The sequence below is a fragment of the Typopeltis vanoorti genome, chromosome 10 (assembly GCF_054136105.1).
Source record: "Typopeltis vanoorti isolate ZY-2024b chromosome 10, IOZ_Tvanoo_1.0, whole genome shotgun sequence".
NCBI classification, from domain to species: domain Eukaryota; kingdom Metazoa; phylum Arthropoda; class Arachnida; order Uropygi; family Thelyphonidae; genus Typopeltis; species Typopeltis vanoorti.
The window spans coordinates 90,935,511-90,954,614 of record NC_143558.1 but is presented as its reverse complement, the minus strand read 5'-3'; the positions used below and the strand labels follow the sequence as shown (position 1 = coordinate 90,954,614).

The window sequence follows — 19,104 nt, the reverse complement described above, 5'->3', positions numbered from 1 at the left end:
TTTAAAAGTGGCATTGAGGTTATAATGGTGTAGGATTCTGTTGATTTTTTCTGATAACCCTTTAATGTATGGGATGGCTATGGTTTTACTGTAATCTAGATTCGTTTTTGTTGTGGTTTTATAGAGTATTTTATTGACAGTATTTTTGTTATAGCCATTGTTTATGAATGTGTAACTAATGATTTTTAGTTCTTGTTTCAGGGCTTGCTGGTTAGAGCAAATAGTTGTGGCTCTGTTTTTAAGGGTGATTATGACTCCATATTTTTGTGCTGGGTGGTGGTTTGAATTCGCATGTATGTATTGGCCCGTGTGTGTCGGTTTTCGGTAGACCTTGAAGGATAGACTGCCTGAAGGAAGACGTGTAACTAGTGTGTCTAGGAACGGGAGCGAATTTTGGTTTTCGATTTCGATGGTAAATTGTATGCGTTCGTGTTGTTTGTTTAGGTGGCTGAGGAATGTGTTTAGCGTTTGTCGCCCGTGCAGCCAGATCGCGAACACGTCGTCAACGTATCTGAGCCAGATTGTCGGTCGAAGCGTGGTGGAATCAAGAGCCCTTTGCTCAAAGGTTTCCATGTAGAAGTTCGCGATTGGGGGGATAATGTTGAGCCCATGGAGTACCTTCCTTTTGTAGGTAGAATTTGTTTATGCCATACGAAGTAACCAGACTTTAGTACGTGGGCAAAGAGGGCCGTAATGTTGGGCGGAAATTCTGTAGTAGGAGAATTGTGTAATTGATGGGGACATTAGTGAAAAGGGCAGAAACTTCAAAACTGACTATCTAACAGATAAGCTTAGGCGTTGATGGTTATTCATGACTTATTTTTCACGGTATTAACAACACCACAAACACTTTTATCAACAAAGATGTTTTATTAACGCTAATATTTCACTGATTTTCAACTCAGCATCATCAGAGCACAACACACATGTAAACGCGACAGTGAGTGAGTGAAACAATATAATTGCAAAAGACAAAAGACCTAAAGTCCTATTTTTGGCGCCCTCTAACGGGAAAAAAACAGCAGTTATCCAGGTGTTTTTCTTAGGATAACCGTCTCCCAAATTTTTGGCAAATTAATGCAACCTTATTTGTTAAGGTTGGGAGAATTCTTCAAAGCCATTGCTGACTCAAAAAATAATCTTTCAGATCTATAACGACTCCTAAATAGCAAATTCGTTTTCCTCCATCTAATCCTGTGTGAAGGAGTGTCCAAAGCGTGGTCTGCCAGTCCCGACTTGCCATAATAATAGTAGCGAATGTATCGTTCATGTTCTTCCAGGCGGATGTTCACTGATCCTCCTGTTTGCCCATAATAGGCCAAGTCACAGTCACATGGAACTTCATACACTCCTGGGTGTGCTAAAGAGTGAAGTTTATCCTTAGGCGAGCGGATCAGAGTTGCCAGCTTGACACGAGGTTTGAAGGTGGTGCGAAGGCCACGTTTCAACAATACTTTGGCTATCTTTTCCGATGTACCTCTGATATAAGGAATAGAAATGGTCATGTTGTATTCTTGTGTATTAGGGGAGGGCAGAGTAATGGGCCTATGTAGTATTTTACCTATTTTGTAGGGATTGTAGCCGTTGGCTAAGAACGTATGGCGCAGGTACTGGAGTTCAGTGGTCAGAGCTGTATCGTTAGAACAAATGGCTCTGGCTCTGTGTGTAAGTGTTTTTAAAATGCCGTACTGTTGGACTGGATGATGATGTGATTGTTTATGTAGGTATCTTCCTGTGTGTGTAGGCTTTCTGTAAATAGAAAAAGATAGTGATCCATCTGAAAGTCAGGTGACTAATGTGTCAAGAAATGGTAAACAGTTATTTGATTCTTTTTTCTACTGTGAAGTGAATTTTGGGGTGTTGGCTGTTTAGGTAGGTGACAAAAGCATCTAAAGTGTCTTGTCCATGGGGCCAGATGGCAAACACATCATCTACATAGCGCAACCACACTTGTGGCTTGTATGTAGCTGTGGTAAGTACTTTGTTTTCAAAGCGTTCCATGTAAAAATTTGCTAACGGGGGAGAGAGGGGGGGAACCCATAGCAGTACCATTAATCTGTTTGTATAATTCCCCCCCCCATGTAAAGTAACCTGCATTCATGGTAAATTGAAATAATTCAAAAATATCTGGGAGAAATTTAGACTTGATTAAATCAAGAATGTCTATAAGTGGTACATTGGTAAATAGGGAGGTGACATCGAAACTAACCATTATGTCTGAATTTTTTAGGATTAGATTTTTAACCAGTGTTTTGAAATGGATTGAATTTTTTACAAAAGTAGAGGAGTTGCCAGTAAGAGGGGCAAGCGACTTAGCTAAATGCTGGGCCAGTTTATATGTGGGACTATCTATGCTATCAACTATGGGGCATAGGGGAATATTAGTTTTGTGGATTTTTGGTAATCCATAAATACGGGGTGGTTTAACACGAATTGGTTTTATTTTCCTGATGATTTCTTTGGGCCATGATGTCACTTTTTTCAGTAATTTTCGGACTTTTTTCTGACGGGCGACAAACGCTAAACACATTCCTCAGCCACCTAAACAAACAACACGAACGCATACAATTTACCATCGAAATCAAAAACCAAAATTCGCTCCCGTTCCTAGACACACTAGTTACACGTCTTCCTTCAGGCAGTCTATCCTTCACGCTCTACCAAAAACCGACACACACACACAGGCCAATACATACCTGCGAATTCATACCACCACCCAGCACAAAAATATGGAGTCGTAAACACCCTTAAAAACAGAGCCACAACTATTTGCTCTAACCAGCAAGCCCTGAAACAAGAACTAAAAATCATTAGTGACACATTCATAAACAATGGCTATAACAAAAATACTGTCAATAAAATACTCTATAAAACCACAACAAAAACGAATCTAGATTACAGTAAAACCATAGCCATCCCATACATTAAAGGGTTATCAGAAAAAATCAACAGAATCCTACAACATTATAACATCAATGCCACCTTTAAACCACCCACTAAACTTAAAACCATATTCAGCTCCTCTAAGGATCCTCTCCTCCCATTAGCACATCCTGGAGTCTATTGCATCCGCTGCACCTGTAACTTACCGTACACTGGTGAAACAGGACGGACAATCCCTATACGCAAGAAAGAACACATTAGACACATTAAATATAACCATTATGGTGAAGCAGGCCTCTCAGACCATGCACTTAACATCTTACACAAAATCAACTGGAAAAGTACCTGCTCCTTACACCGCACAAAAACATGGTACTAAAGAAAATTTAAAGAATCCTGCGAAATCCTCATAAACCACCCAAATATCAACAATAAAGATGGTATGAAAATTCCAAGGATCTGGATGGCACACATTCAGCCAACCTAATATGAAAGATTCAACATAAATCAGGACTCTAGCCAATCCGCTAGTATTAGAAACCATTCCACTCCAACTGGCTGGAATAATGTTAATATATGTATATAGCAGACAACACAAATAATAGGACTCTAGCGTTGATGTATAATTTTTTTTTTTTTTCACCAGGGGTCAGGCTAACAATTGTGGTAGCGATTAGTCAGTGTCTTTAACGAAACAGTATGATTGTAGTATAGCTTGTTTCTTGTGTATATTTGTACGCTCCAGAAGATGACCTTGACATAAAGGTCAAAACGTCGAATTGTAAAATTTTAGAAATATTAAACTAAAGTTTTTATTCAAACACGGTAGTTGTCTCCATAATTTCCAAAAATGCAAACATTCTATGAAGCAATACTAAGTCTTTATTTGAGTTGTAAGTCAGCAGTTAGCATTGAAAGAAGTACAGGAAGATGGTTTAATATTAAATCAGGTGGCAGACAAAGATTTACATTATCCCCTCTGATATTCATTATCTATATGGATCACATTATGAAGGAAAGTGATGTTAACTTGATATCAAAATTGGAGATGTTAATCTCAGTTCTTTGCTTTATGCAGATGATGTTATATTTCTAAATAAATCTGCTAGAAGTCTACAAGATTCCCTGACTAAATTGAATAACTGTCATAACAGATATGGTATGTAGGTCAGCAAGAAAATGAAAATAGGCAGAAGCATTGAAAATATCAACTGCATTGTGAATGGAGAACCTATAGAAAAAAGTAAAACATTTCAGCTACTTAAGCATGATTTTTAGTGAAGATGGTAAATTGAATATGGAAATAGATAACGGAATCAACAAAGCTGGTATGTTAGGAAATCATCATCATCAAATTCCTGCCATGTACCCTCAAGGGGTGTACAGGATATGACAGTACTACATGAAAAATTTACATCATTACTAACTTCCTATCTACAATTTTCCTCCAAATCAGTCTGTTGCTTATCAAGACTCCAACATTATCAGATCTTATATTTCTATCTTCAAAGGCACTTTGTACCGTATCAATCCAGCCATGTCTTGGTCTTCCTCTGGGTCGTTTTCCTGCCAACCTGGCAGAGAACACTTGTTTTGCTAATCTTTCCTCTCCCATTCTATTTAAGTGACCATACCACCTGAGATTAGATCTGCTAACGCATTCCTGGATGCTGACAATGTCAAATTCTTTCCTAATATCCTCATTTTTAATATGATATTGTCATTGATACCATCTATTCACGCCTCTTTCTCAGGACTCTCATATCTGCGGTCTCTAGTCTTTGGTCAAGTGTTTTACATCTGACCCAGCTCTCAGATCCATAAGTTAAAACTGGTTTGAACACTGTCTTGTATACATCTAATTTAGTGTTGTGACTAATTTCTCTCTTATTCCATATGAATTTATTCAACTGACTTCCCACCATACCAGCTTTACTGATTCTGTTGTCTATTACTATATTTAATTTACCATCTTCACTAAAAATCGTGCCTAAGTAGCTGAAATGTTTTACTTGTCCCACAGGTTCTCCATTCACAACACAGTTGACATTTTCAATGAATCAGCCTATTTTCATTGTCTTTGTCTTTTTATTGCTGACCTTCATACCATATCTATTACAACAGCTATTCAATTTAGTCAGAGAATCTTGCAGACTTGTAGTGGATTTATTTAGAAGTATAACATCATCCGCATAAAGCAAAGAGCTGACATTAACATCTCCAATTTTGATATCAGGTTTAATACTCCTTTCCTTCATAATGTGATCCATATAGATAATGAATAACAGAGGGGATAATGTACATCCTTGTCTCACACCAGATTTAACATTAAACCATCTTCCTGTACTTCCTTCAATACTGACTGCTGACTTACAACTCAAATAAAGACTAAGTATTGCTTGATATATTGCCCCATTGACACCATATAACTGCAGCGTTTTGAATCGCTTCTCTTTTGGCACCTTGTCATATCTCTTGGCGCCTTTTCCAAATCGACAAAACTTTGTTATATTCCCATGCTTTCTCGATTATTTCTCGTAAAGTGAAGATCTGATCCTGACAGCCTCTATTTGGCCTGAATCCAGCTTGTTCTTCACCAAGCTTTTCTTCCACAATTCTTCTCAACTGTTTCTCAAGTATACTTGCATAAATCTTGCCAGGAACAGTCAGTAGGGAAATACCTCTGTAATTCTCACATTCAGTTTTATTTCCCTTTTTATATATGGGTACTATGAGAGCTCTACTCCAATCATCGGGAATTCGTCCCTCTGTCCAGGCTTTCTGAACTATGCAGTGCAGCCACTGTAAGACTTTTATACCACCATACTTCAGAATTTCTGGTCGAATATCATCTACTCCTGCTGTCTTTCCACATTTCAAGCCTTTGATGGCTTTTTCTACTTCAAGTATGGATCAGTATTCCTGACTGCATGCCTGGTCAGTGTTTTTTATCACTGTGTTGTCATCACTGCTTGTTTCATTTAGCACTTTTTCAAAGTAATTACTCCATACTTCAAGGATTTCTTTTTCTCCTGTTTTCATGTCACCTTTATCATCTCTAACTCCTTTTACAGCACTCTTTCCTCCATTCCTAAGCTTCTTCAACAACCTCCAGAATATTTTGCCACCTTCTTGATATTTATTTTCTATATTCTTGACAAAGTCCTCCCATGACTTTTGTTTAGCTAGTTTTACACACTGTTTAGCTTTCTTACATTTGTCTCTGTATTCTGTAAGAGTAAAAGCAGACTTATTTGCCAGGAACTTTTGATATGCTTTCTTCTCTTCCTTCACTGCCTCTTTAACTTCCTGTGTCCACCAGGGAGTTCTGATTTTTTTATCCTTGCACACAACCTCACCACATGCGTCTCCGGCAGAATCAATCAACGTTTTCTTCAGAGTTTGCCACTGAATCTCCAAGGCTTGATTCCTGTTCTCAAACTCTTTCATTTTCTTTTCAATAATCTTTGTGTATTTTAGTCTACAGTTCACATCTGAGAGCTGCTCAACTTTTATTCGCTTTAAAACTTTCTTACATGTTATTCTTTTCAATATGAAATTCAATTTTATCCTGCTCAAGACTAAATAGTGATCACTTCCAATTTCAAATCCTCTGTACACTCCGGTGTCCTGCACCAGGGAGAAAACATCACTATCAACAATAACATAGTCAATGAGACTTTTCTTATTCCTAACCTCTTCTCTCCATGTGAATTTGTGCACATTTTTATGTTGGAACATGGTGTTAGTAATAACCAGTCCATGTCCTGAGCAGAAATCCAACAGATATTTGCCATTATTATTAGCTTTGCTCTTTTCTCCAAATTTTCCCAAAATATTTTTGTATGTCTCACAATCATTTCCTACTCTGCTATTTAGATCCCCAACAAGGACCAACTTTTCCTTTTTCGTTGTGTCAGTTGCTTTTTCTAAAGCGTCAAAAAATTCCTCCACTTCTACCTTAGTAGAACCTTCTGTGGGACCATAGGCACAAATAAGTCTCATTGATATGATACCTAACAAGGAAATGATACCTAACAAACAAAGAAAAAGTAAAAACAGATGAAGATAATATTTCCATGAATTAATGAATAATAACATTATTTATGTAACTCAAAATTATATACCAACTACAACTACTGATGAAGATGATTCTATAGTTACATCAAGGCAAGAGCTTAACAATATTATGCATTCATTCAGGAACAATAAATCCCAAGGAAGAGATAAAATCCCTGCAGAGTCACTGAAAGCAGAGAAAAGAAACTATCATGCCTATCCTTAAACACATTCATGGTCAGGATACTGAAAAATAATTCTGGCAATCTATTCCACCCATGCAACACTCTCCAATCAAATAATCTAGTCCACACACCCTTACTAACCACACTAGGTGTAGATGTTCTTCACCTAGTGTGGTTAAAATGGATGGTGTATTTCACCTGGTGAAATACACCATCCATTTTACTGGAGGTCTGAAGTGGCAAATGCCATGATTTGTCTTCAGATCGGTGATTCTGGGCCCCCCCCCCCACCATTCTCTTCTCCATACAGTATGAGTGATACCCTCCCTTCAAGGCCATGAAGACATATTTAGGGATCCATAACCTACTCCAATTCTAAGGTAAATCAGTTAAAATGGTGGTGCTGCAGGTCAGTTGCCAGTTAGTGCACATGCCTGAACCTGTCAGTAATGAGCCAGGAGTGTTCGGACTCCCTCTGTCAGGCTGTGTCTGGAGAGGGAGTCTGAGTTGTGGTGTGGGGGGGACACTGTACAGAGAGAAAAACCAGTTTCTGTGCCATGATATGGCCTTGACAGTGTTTCCCCCCACACACACACACACATGGAAGGATATAGTGTATATCCTTCCATCTAACATTATTAAACTTATGAAGACTCTTGCAAACAATCACAGTGACAATGTAACTAAAGTGAATCTCCTTCATAAACTAATGGCATCAAAAAGTCACACCACAGCCAATCACAATCATACAAATCAGCCAGAATCTCTTAAACTCACTTTCACATCCATTTTACTAACATACGTGATATTAACACAAACATAAAAGATGTTCAACATCACCTGCAGTCTCCAGAACAGACATCACATTCCTGACAGAAACCCAGATCGCAGCTACATCTATTACTGCCCACCTTCAGTGCCCAAACTATACGACTCATGATTCTTTTCACCACAATATCCATTGTAGTGAAAAGAATCATGAGTTTAGAATCCCTTGCTTTTGACCTTCTCTGAATCAAACTTTCCTTGCCCCATTTAGTAACATTCATTTGTTGCATTTACTAGTCTTCAAACACTGATAACCACTTAGATCTCTTCACATTCCTTTCCATGAACCTCCAACCACCCGCAATCCAGCTATCCAAGTGAAGTCATCTTCCTGGATGACCTCAACACCCACAATTCCAAATGGTTCCCCTATTCAAGCATTACCAATTAAGCTGGATGAGAAGCAGGAGTGATTACTATAAGTAGTAACCTAACAAAACTCATACATCTACATACTCAAATTTCTGATAATCCTTTTCACTTTCCAAATACTCTGGATTGCTTTTTTAACCAATTTGCCTTCCAGATAAGCCACACAGGTTACCTCTCCTCTCAGAAACTCAGACTACAATCTTAAACAAGTCTCCTCGATCACAGAGAGCTCCTCCAACCCACTCCAACCTCACATCCTGTAGCAGTAGAAAGGAACCAACTGGGATGAAATTTCTACTCTTCATTTCCTTGGTCTGACTATTTGCTTCCACTCATCTGACCGTAATACCTGCTGCAAAATAAGTCAAATAAGTCACAGAAATTATTCTCATTGGGTCCCATAATCCTCACCTGCTTTCCAAGTGCTGGTTCAATCAAAAGTGCATCAAAACAGTTAAAGAAAAAAAAAATTCAGCTTGCTGCATGTGGCTTACATCAAAAACTCCAGCTTCATACTCTGCCTATACCGATACACACGACATATACAAATCAGTCATCAACAGATTCAAATCTGATTTCATAAAGGCTAACAGCAGAAAACTTGCCTCCTGTCAAAATGAAAGCAGTGCCTTCTGGTTCCTTGAGGACAATGGACACAACTTCTGCCCTCGCACCTATCCGTCATTCTAATACCACTACTGTTACTTCACACAAAGACAGAATTAACCTCCTGGCATTACTCTTTTCCTCAAACTCATGCACAGATGACCAAAGGAAATCGCCTCTTACCATACCAGAATCCAAGCACCATATGCTTTCTGTAGTTTTTTTGATAAAAAAAAAAAAACCATCAGAAAACTACTAAATAACTTAGATACTAAAGTCTTCTTCAGGGTGCTCAAGGGTCAAAGCTGTATAACTGAGAGGAGACCTCCACATAGCCTTTAAAGGAATGCGGAGAACCGACCAGGGCTTCTCACCTAATGTCCAATCCTCACCTTCTCGTGGTGTACCCTGTCGGGTATCTACCTGGTACTGAACGAACGAGGATGGGCTGGCAATTTGGAATTTAGCCGACCAAATTGTATTCTTATTGGTTAAACCAAAATAAAAAATGATGGTACAACATGACAAAATTTCATGCCGGCTGAGGCTTCGCCATGTTAAACAAGGTCCCCGTTGTTTTTGCCAGGGAACCAGGGCGAACAGCGAAAAGTCAGCTACTGGAACAAATCTGAAAACAAACCCCAACTCAACATCACCACAGTTAAATATCGGTACCATCAATGTAAGAAGCCTGAATGGTAAAGAAATGGAGCTAGCTGAGGAATTAGATAAGTACCAGATCGACATAATAGGGGTGACTGAAACAAAAAAGACGAAAACTGGCGAGATCTTTCTGATCAATAAATACAAAATGTTATATTCAGGCAATGACAATCAAGGAAAAGAAGGAATAGCCATAGTATTCAACACAAAATACGAGGCTAATCTTCTTGAATGGCAGTCAGTCTCAAGTAGAGTAATGTGGGCAAATATGAGAATGGGGAACTGGACAATGAGACTTATTTGTGCCTACAGTCCCACAGAAGGTTCTACTAAGGTAGAAGTGGAGGAATTTTTGAGGCTTTAGAAAAAGCAACTGACACAATGAAAAAGGAAAAGTTGGTCCTTGTTGGGGATCTAAATAGCAGAGTAGGAAATGATTGTGAGACATACAAAAATATTTTGGGAAAATTTGGAGAAAAGAGCAAAGCTAATAATAATGGCAAATATCTGTTGGATTTCTGCTCAGGACATGGACTGGTTATTACTAACACCATGTTCCAACATAAAAACGTGCACAAATTCACATGGAGAGAAGAGGCTAGGAATAAGAAAAGCCTCATTGACTATGTTATTGTTGATAGTGATGTTTTCTCCCTGGTGCAGGACACCAGAGTGTACAGAGGATTTGAAATTGGAAGTGATCACTATTTAGTCATGAGCAGGATAAAATTGAATTTCATATTGAAAAGAATAACATGTAAGAAAGTTTTAAAGCGAATAAAAGTTGAGCAGCTCTCAGATGTGAACTGTAGACTAAAATACACAAACATTATTGAAGAAAAAGTGAAAGAGTTTGAGAACAAGAATCAAACCTTGGAGATTCAGTGGCAAACTCTGAAGAAAACATTGATTGATTCTGCCAGAGAGGCATGTGGTGAGGTTATCTACAAGGATAAAAAAATCAGAACTCCCTGTGGACACAGGAAGTTAAAGAGGCAGTGAAGGAAAAGAAGAAAGCATATCAAAAGTTCCTGTCAAATAAGTTAGCTTGTGCTCTTAGAGAATATAGAGACAAATGCAAGAATGCTAAACACTGTGTAAAACCAGCTAAACAAAACTCATGGGAGGACTTTGGCAAGAATATAGAAAATAAGTATCAAGAAGGTGGCAAAATATTCTGGAGGTTGTTGAAGAAGCTTAGGAATGGAAGAAAGAGTGCGGTAAAAGGAGTTAGAGATGATAAAGGTGACATGAAAACGGGAGAAAAAGATATCCTTGAAGTATGGAGTAATTACTTCGAAAAACTGCTAAATGAAACAAGCAGTGATGATAGCACAGTGGTAAAAAACACTGACCAGGCATGCAGTCAGGAATACATATCCATACTTGAAGTAGAAAAAGCCAACAAAGGCTTGAAATGTGGAAAGGCAGCAGGAGTAGATGATATTCGACCAAAAATGCTGAAGTATGGGTCTTAAGGGTCTTATAAGAGTCTTACAGTGGCTGCACTGCATAGTTCAGAAAGCCTGGCCAGAGGGACGAATTCCCGATGATTGGAGTAGAGCTCTCATAGTACCAATATATAAAAAGGGAAATAAAACTGAATGTGAGAATTAGAGGTATTTCCCTACTGAGTGTTCCTGGCAAGATCTATGCAAGTATACTTAAGAAACGGTTGAGAAGTTGTGGAAGAAAAGCTTGATGAAGAACAAACTGGATTCAGGCCAAACAGAGGCTGTCAGGATCAGATCTTCACTTTACGACAAATAGTCGAGAAAGCATGGGAATATAACAAAGACCTGTATTTAAGTTTTGTCGATTTGGAAAAGGCATATGACAAGGTGCCAAGAGAGAAGCTATTCAATACACTGCAGTTATATGGTGTCGATGGGGCATTATATCAAGCAATACTTAGTCTTTTTTTGAGTTGTAAGTCAGCAGTCAGAATTGAAGGGAGTACAGGAAGATGGTTTAATGTTAAATCTGGTGTGAGACAAGGCTGTACATTATCCCCTCTGTTATTCATTATCTATATGGCTCACATTATGAAGGAAAGTGGTATTAAACATGATATCAAAATTGGAGATGTTAATGTCAGCTCTTTGTTTTATGCGGATGATGTTATACTTCTAAATAAATCCGCTACAAGTCTGCAAGATTCTCTGGCTAAATTGAATTGCTGTTGTAATAGATATGGTATGAAGGTCAGCAATAAAAAGACAGACGATGAAAATAGGCAGAATCATTGAAAATGATTCTGCCTATTTTCATCGTCTTTGTCTGTTCACACATTGTTCATTGTGCACACAGTTGAAAATGTCAACTGTGTTGTGAATGGAGAACCTGTGGAACAAGTAATACATTTCAGCTACATAGGCACGATTTTTAGTGAAGATGGTAAATTAAATATAGTAATAGACAACAGAATCAGCAAAGCTGGTATGGTGGGAAGTCAATTGAATAAATTCATATGGAATAAGAGAGAAATTAGTCGGAACACTAAATTAGCTGTATACAAGACAGTGTTCAAACCAGTTTTAACTTATGGATCTGAGAGCTGGGTCAGAAGTAAAACACTTGACCAAAGACTAGAGACCGCAGATATGAGAGTCCTGAGAAAGATTAGAGGCGTGAACAGATGGCATCAATGGCAATATCATATTAAAAACGAGGATATTAGAAAAGAACTTGACATTGTCAGCATCCAGGAATGCGTTAGCAGAGCTAATCTCAGGTGGTATGGTCACTTAAACAGAATGGGCTAAGAAAGATTAGCAAAACAAGTGTTCTCTGCCAGGTTGGCAGCAAAACGACCCAGAGGAAGACCAAGATATAGGTGGATTGATGCGGCACAATGTGCCTTAGTGCCATTACTGGACACGTGCCATGGAAAGTTCAGAGAGACGTGCTGTCGCTCTGGACATTTCCAAAGCTTTCTAACATGTGTGGTATTGAGGTCTACTAAACAAATTGCCATTCTTTGCTCTCCCTACCACCACCCACTGCAACTGAGTAGCTAACTTTTTCTCTGGTCATTCTCTGCAAGTCATGGTAGATGGCTTCCTCTCTTCAAACTTCGCCACCAATGCTGAAATGCCTCAAGGAGATCTGTCTGTTCTATCACTTACTTTCTTTCAGTTTTGCAAATGACAATACGTTCCATTTATCTCACAAACCTTTGACATCCCATGGTGGATCATCTACAAGTAGTACCTTAAAGTTTGATCTACATACTATCCTTCAATGGGGCGAGGATAGCATTGTCATGTTTAATGCACCAAAACAATCTTGTCTTTTCTCTCAGAAAACAGATCTCAGATCATGTACCCTTTCCCTCAGTAATATTCAAATCACCAGACAAGATCAGATCTCTACTTAGACTAATGTTTACCTCCAGTCTCTCCTGGCATAAACACATCACATCAACAACCTCCTCAGCATCCAAGAAGCCAGGCATTCTCTTTCATTCAAGATGCTATTTTACAGCCAACTCTTAACTATATACAAATCCTAAATCTGACAATGCTTAGAATACTGCTCACATGTTTGGGGTGGTGCACCTAAAACTTTCCTTAAAATTTATAGTAAGTCAGGACTGGCAGACCACGTGTCAGACACTCCTTCACACAGGATCAGATGGAAGAAAATGAATGTGCTATTTAGCAGTCATTACAGATCTGAAAGATTATTTTTTGAGTCAGCAATGGTTTTGAAGAATTCTCCCAACCTTAACAAATATGGTTGCATTAATTTGCCAAAAATTTGGGAGTTTCTCCCCAAAACTCACAACAATAATCAATTTTACTGAACAATATTATAAATTTATATATAAATAAACATAAATAAAATTATATTTATAAAATTATAAATTTACAATTATTTATAAAATATTATAAATAAATATATATATTATAAATAAATTAAGTTAGATTAATTTTCTATTAATTTTTTCCCTATTAAAAACTGCCTAGCACGTCATCAACTCGATTGGTAAATTTTTGGCACGTGAGCAACCAATTTGTAAATTTTTCGCATGCCCACATAAAAAGGTTCGCCATCACTGATCTAGATGATGTCTTTGAGACATTACAAGACATCCAAGTTTGCAAATTTATTCCTTCACAAAAAGAGCTTCCATCAGACACAATTCACTTGGTGCAGCCTTTTGTCTTTTATTTGTGAGTGCTACGACATGACCCCTTTTCATGCAATCGTTATACAAATTGCCACTAGTTGATTGATCTGAATTTGTGGTTGTAACTTTCAGAAATAGTGTTCACCTTTGGATTTTGGACACTAGTGTGCAAATATATGACTTTTCCAGGATAATAGTAAATTAAAATATGAATAATAAGCCAAGAACCTAATTATTTCATTTAAATAATGTCATTAATGTTATTCTTACTTGTCCTAAAGCATCCTGAACAGAACTCAAAATTTTCTTTAGTTTCCATTCCCCTTTAAGTTTCACATTCTTAAAATAATTCCTCTGCTGCAAAATAATATGAACAAAGAATTCTTCATCCTAATAAAAAATGATATACTTTTTTAAGACAGATTTTTCATTTTCAAGATATGAGAAAATTTGGGACAAAACAAAAATGATGTGTATTATGAAAAACTGCATAAAAAATTACATAAAAATTGTACCTATAGAATTTTTTTTTGATGGTGGGAATCATAAAATTCTAACCCTTATTTAGAATTTCTGCTTTGTCTAAAGAAAGAGTATGAGTAAGTATCCACTCACATTCTTCTGGAGCTTGGCACAGCACCTTGCATCTGAGTCAAGGTACTAATGAAAACCCCCACCTCTGCCAAAGGAGTTGTCCATAACATTCATAAGGATTTAGAAGGGAGAGTTGTAACCATAAACTGGAAATATGTCCTGGCCCAAGCAAACGAAAACCTGCATTTTTCCAGGTGCTCAAAATGACCTCAATGGTGTCCGTGTCGTTGATGGGAGATCTTAACAGCATGCAAATCCAGCTTTGGATAAAGTAAGGGGAAATCCCAGAACAGAAATAACTAGCTACAAGGATCTAGTACTTTGCACTCAGAGACATTTTGAGAGCTAACAACCTTATAGAATACACTATACTTGTATGACATAGGGCACTGCTACAAGGCTAGACCATTTCTGTGTCATCATCCCCTGTTTCCAGAGTTAACAAGGTATGACACTTAATAGAAACATCTTAGACTATAAACTAACTATTCATATTAAGTTGCTTAGAAAAGTAGAAACTATTAGAACACTAACGTTTAAGTCTACAAATTGGGGTGCTGCTGGCTTGAATTTTGGGGTGGCATATTGTGTGTGTGTGTGTAGAGTGGAATTATCACTCCTGAAAGATAAGTAACTTTTTCTTAATTTATTTGAAAATATTAGGTTAAGCTATATAAGTCAAGTGGATATTAGATCCAACTTTATTTCAAAGCCAGGCACCTATGTCTTCTAAGTAGTCCATAGTAAGGCAACTCGTGAATGCCAGGGAGTGCATTCCCATAAACTCTCTGATCGACTTACCTTACGAAACATTCATAGTTTCTACATTCAGCTTTAAAATAATGCTGGATCTAATATCCACTTGATATAATTTTGCATTGCTGAACTGAAGATTTTTGGTTCTTTATTTTAGAAATTACTTTTATGCAACAACCGAGAGTTTGCTTATGAAAAATACATTCCTCTGACATTTCAAGTTCCTTAGTAATGAATGAGTTTTTTTTGCTCTCTTAAGGTTTCTACCTGATCTTTGAGGAGAACCAACTAGTTTGAAACAACTGTCAGGTCAGTGAAACCTTATCAAAATGGACTAATAAAAGGCAAATATATAAAAGCTTGGGTGCCTATGTCTTCTAAGTAGTTCATAGTTAAGGTTTCTTAAGGTTTCTACCTGATCTTTGAGGAGAACCAACCAGTTTGAAACAACTGTCAGGTCAATGAAACCTTATCAAAATGGACTAATAAAAGGCAAATATATAAAAGCCTGGGCAGCACCTATGTCTTCTAAGTAGTCCATAGTAAGACAACTCATGAATGCCAGGGAGTGCATTCCCATAAGCTCTCTGATCAACTTACCATACGAAACTTTCATAGTTTCTACATTTGGCTTTGAAATAATGCTGGATCTAATATCATTTGACTTATATAATTTTGCATTGCCAAACTGAAGCCTTTTGGCTCTTTATTTTAGAAATTAGGTTAAGTTATTGTCATTTGTTTTAAATGGGTGTGGGATTGACTGAGTTAATTAATTTCTAAATGTTGTATTTTTTTGTTAGCAATACAGTATTGCTGGCTTGCCACTAATGCATGGATGAACAATGGCAGCAAAGACTACATTGTAGGATAATTTGAATTTGGGGGATTTTATTCAGTGCAGTGTGTGTGAAATGTATTCATCTAGAAAATTAAAAGGATATGAGCAAGAAAATTGAAACTAGAGAGAGAGAGAATGTGTATTAAGTGTTTCAAAAGTGAATGTCTGTTAGGTAAAAAGAACGTAGCAAATATTAGTAGAGTGAACAGTACCGATGGTAGTATGGAAAATGATGTTATTAATGTCGAATGCACAGCCAATAAATAGAGGAGAATGAAATGGACATTAATAAAGAAATTGTGTCCTTGAATGTTATCCTTCATAGGACAAAGCACGAAACTGATAAACTGCATACTTAAAAGAGAAAGAAGCAGGCATCCAAAAAAATAATAAAGACTGACTGAACAAACAAGAAAAATGAGTTAAGGAGAAAATTAAGTACAGAGACTCAATGATCAGGAGTGTACTTAATGAAGGTGTGAGAAAATCGTGTTTTCCAGGCACAAAAATAAACGATATTAGCCACACAATCCGAATGCAAAAAGGTAAGTTGAAGGAAATGATTGTTTTGGTTGGTACGAATGATTTCAGAGGTGAGAAGTATTCTGTGAGGAAGGATTTAAAGGAGTTGTCAGAAGAGGCAAAACTGAGGAGTGAGAGGGTGAAGATTGTAAGCCTCTTACCATGCTATGATATAGGTAAAACGAAGAGAGCGGCGTTGATAGCCAACGAATCTATATGTAGATTGTGCAGAAGGATTGATGTAGCATTTGTGGATCTGTGGTCTGTGTTTAATAGAAAGAAGGATTTGTACAATGCTGATTGACTGCATCTAAATGGTTTGGGGGATAACAACAAGGGTTTGCCAAGCACACTGAAGTGCAAATTCAGGCTAAAGCAATCAAGTGTGAAAATGACCAACTGAGGAATCTAGTCTCTCTCTGAAGCAAAGATATCGAATAGGGTAGTCAATTAAGAAAATACAGGTGGGTGGGGGGGAACTAAAGGGATGCTGCAATTTCTATATGCTAATATCTGAAGTATCAGGAACAAGAGGGAGGAGTTTTTAGCATTGGTTAGTGCAACCTTACCAAAAGTTACAGGCATTAGTGAAACTTGGCCAAGAGCAGATGGTGTATTTACAGGGATTGAATGTGACAGGTTTAGTATTTTCAGGGAAGATAGAAAAGATAGGATGGGGGGGGGGGGTCTGCTGATGATAGCAGATGAATTGCAGCCAAAAAGAATAGGAGACGAGCAGGAATGTTGCTGTTCATTTGAAACAATCTGGTGTGAGATTAAAGCCAGTAAAATAAAATATACAGTTGGTTGTTGCTATAGGTCAGAGTTCCACACATGATCTGGAAGACATGCATCACCAAATTAGTACAATGAATACCAGTCGACTGATCATTGTGAGGGACTTACTATGGAGATATAGACTGGAAGGAAGAATGATCACATGGCAGGAACAAAATAGAATTTATACACCTGCTAAGAGACAATTACTTAAGGCAGCATGTGATGGGGGGGACTGTGGGGGTGACCTGGTCATAGGATCCGAAGAGTCATCCATAACTAAGGTGACAACATTGCCTACAATTAGTAAAAGTGACTATGCAATCTTGACTTAGCAGATTGTAAAACATGAGGAATATTCTACTAAGAAGGGGTATTTGTGGAGCTACAAGGCAGGTGATTAGGACATGCTTAGGAAGAAGCTTAAATCAGTACCATAGCATAAAACACTGCAGGGTAAGGATGGTAGTAGTGCATGGGATAAAGTTAAAGGTCATCTAGAGAAAGCAGCATTAAATTGTATACCTAGGGTAACATGGGTTAACCTAGGTATAAAATTTAATGCTGTAACCCGATTAACCCTTGTTACCCTAGGGTAACAAGGGTTAATTTGGGTAGGAGTTAGATAGATGAGTAATATCATTAAGCACGTGCTGCAGAAGAAGAAAATGCAGTGAAAAGCATATAAAGAGAAAGTTGACCATCAAACTCATGACACAGTACAAGGCAAAATCAGATTATGAGAAGAATCTAGCCAAGCAGGCAAAAGGAACTCCCAAACAGTTCTTTCATTATGTAGCAAGTAAGAGGAAGAATGACTATCAAAGATTAACCTTAATGAGTGATGATAGTTACGAGGAGACAGAAGCAGAAAAAGATAATTGAGTTACAGAGTGACCACTTTTGCAAGGGTATATCATCCTATTGAGGTTACTGCTTTAACTGATATGACAGACACTAATGTGGGATCAGAGGTGAATGAATTGGAGGTTCTAAATACACACACGGGCAAAGAAATCAGTGCACCTGGAAGAAAACATGGTATACAATGGCGAAACTAAGCAAATAGCTAGAGTGCGGGGTGGTATGCAAATGATCCAAGTTTGGTGCGATTGTGCATGCCCATGCTCCCTGCGGTGGCGCTGCAAGCACAAACTGGCAGCTATAAAGCCGACTTGTAGTCAATAGCCGATTAAAGCGAAAAGCACCAGCCGATGCAAGCTAGAGTACAGAGTGACAATAATGCTGGGTAGATGCCAGAAATGTCGATTTAAGCAACTTATGGACTTTGACATAGGCATGATCATCGGCCTGAAAACTGGAGAGTGGTCGGCATGCCATATAGGCATGCACATGAACCATTCTGACCATACCATCCGACAGTGTTGGGAGCTGTGGACACGTTCAGGCACTGTCACATGGCAGAGCGGCACCAGTCGGATCAGGACCAACGCTAGAGAGGATCGACGGATTGTGCGCAAGCACAGAGGGATCCCACGGTGACCCGGTCCACTATACAGGCAGATGTGGGGTCTCCTGTGTGCCCACGAACCATTTCACAACGCCTTGTGGAGGCAAATCTATGATCCCAGCGCCCCTTACGTGTGCTCCCATTAACACTGCAACATCGCCGACTCCATTTTCAGTGGTGCCAGGCAAGAGCGACGTGGAACGCCACAGAATGGCGACGTGTGGTCTTCAGCGATGAGTGCTGCTACGTCTTAGGGACAGATGATCATCATGTCCGGGTGTGGACACGACGATGTGTCCCGACCTTGCTATCATGCACCACACCTCCCGCACTGCAGGCATTATGGTGTGGGGACCCGTAGCCTACGATAGCCGATCATCCCCTCATAGTGGTACGTGGCGCATTGACGGGG

At 38.4% G+C, this 19,104-nt stretch overlaps 1 protein-coding gene across 3 annotated transcripts in view; it reads right to left on the bottom strand.

Annotated features, from left to right (window-relative positions):
* Fancl (E3 ubiquitin-protein ligase Fancl) overlaps positions 1 to 19,104 on the bottom strand; it is a 305,279-nt gene that overhangs the window by 241,107 nt on the left and 45,068 nt on the right. For 2 of the 3 annotated variants that reach the window (XM_090399196.1, XM_090399197.1), the window contains exon 3: positions 14,002 to 14,121. In XM_090399196.1, the coding sequence (XP_090255322.1) occupies positions 14,002 to 14,121 (120 nt within the window). The remainder of the gene's footprint in view (positions 1 to 14,001; positions 14,122 to 19,104) is intronic. The other variant, XM_090399198.1, reaches the window with a different exon arrangement.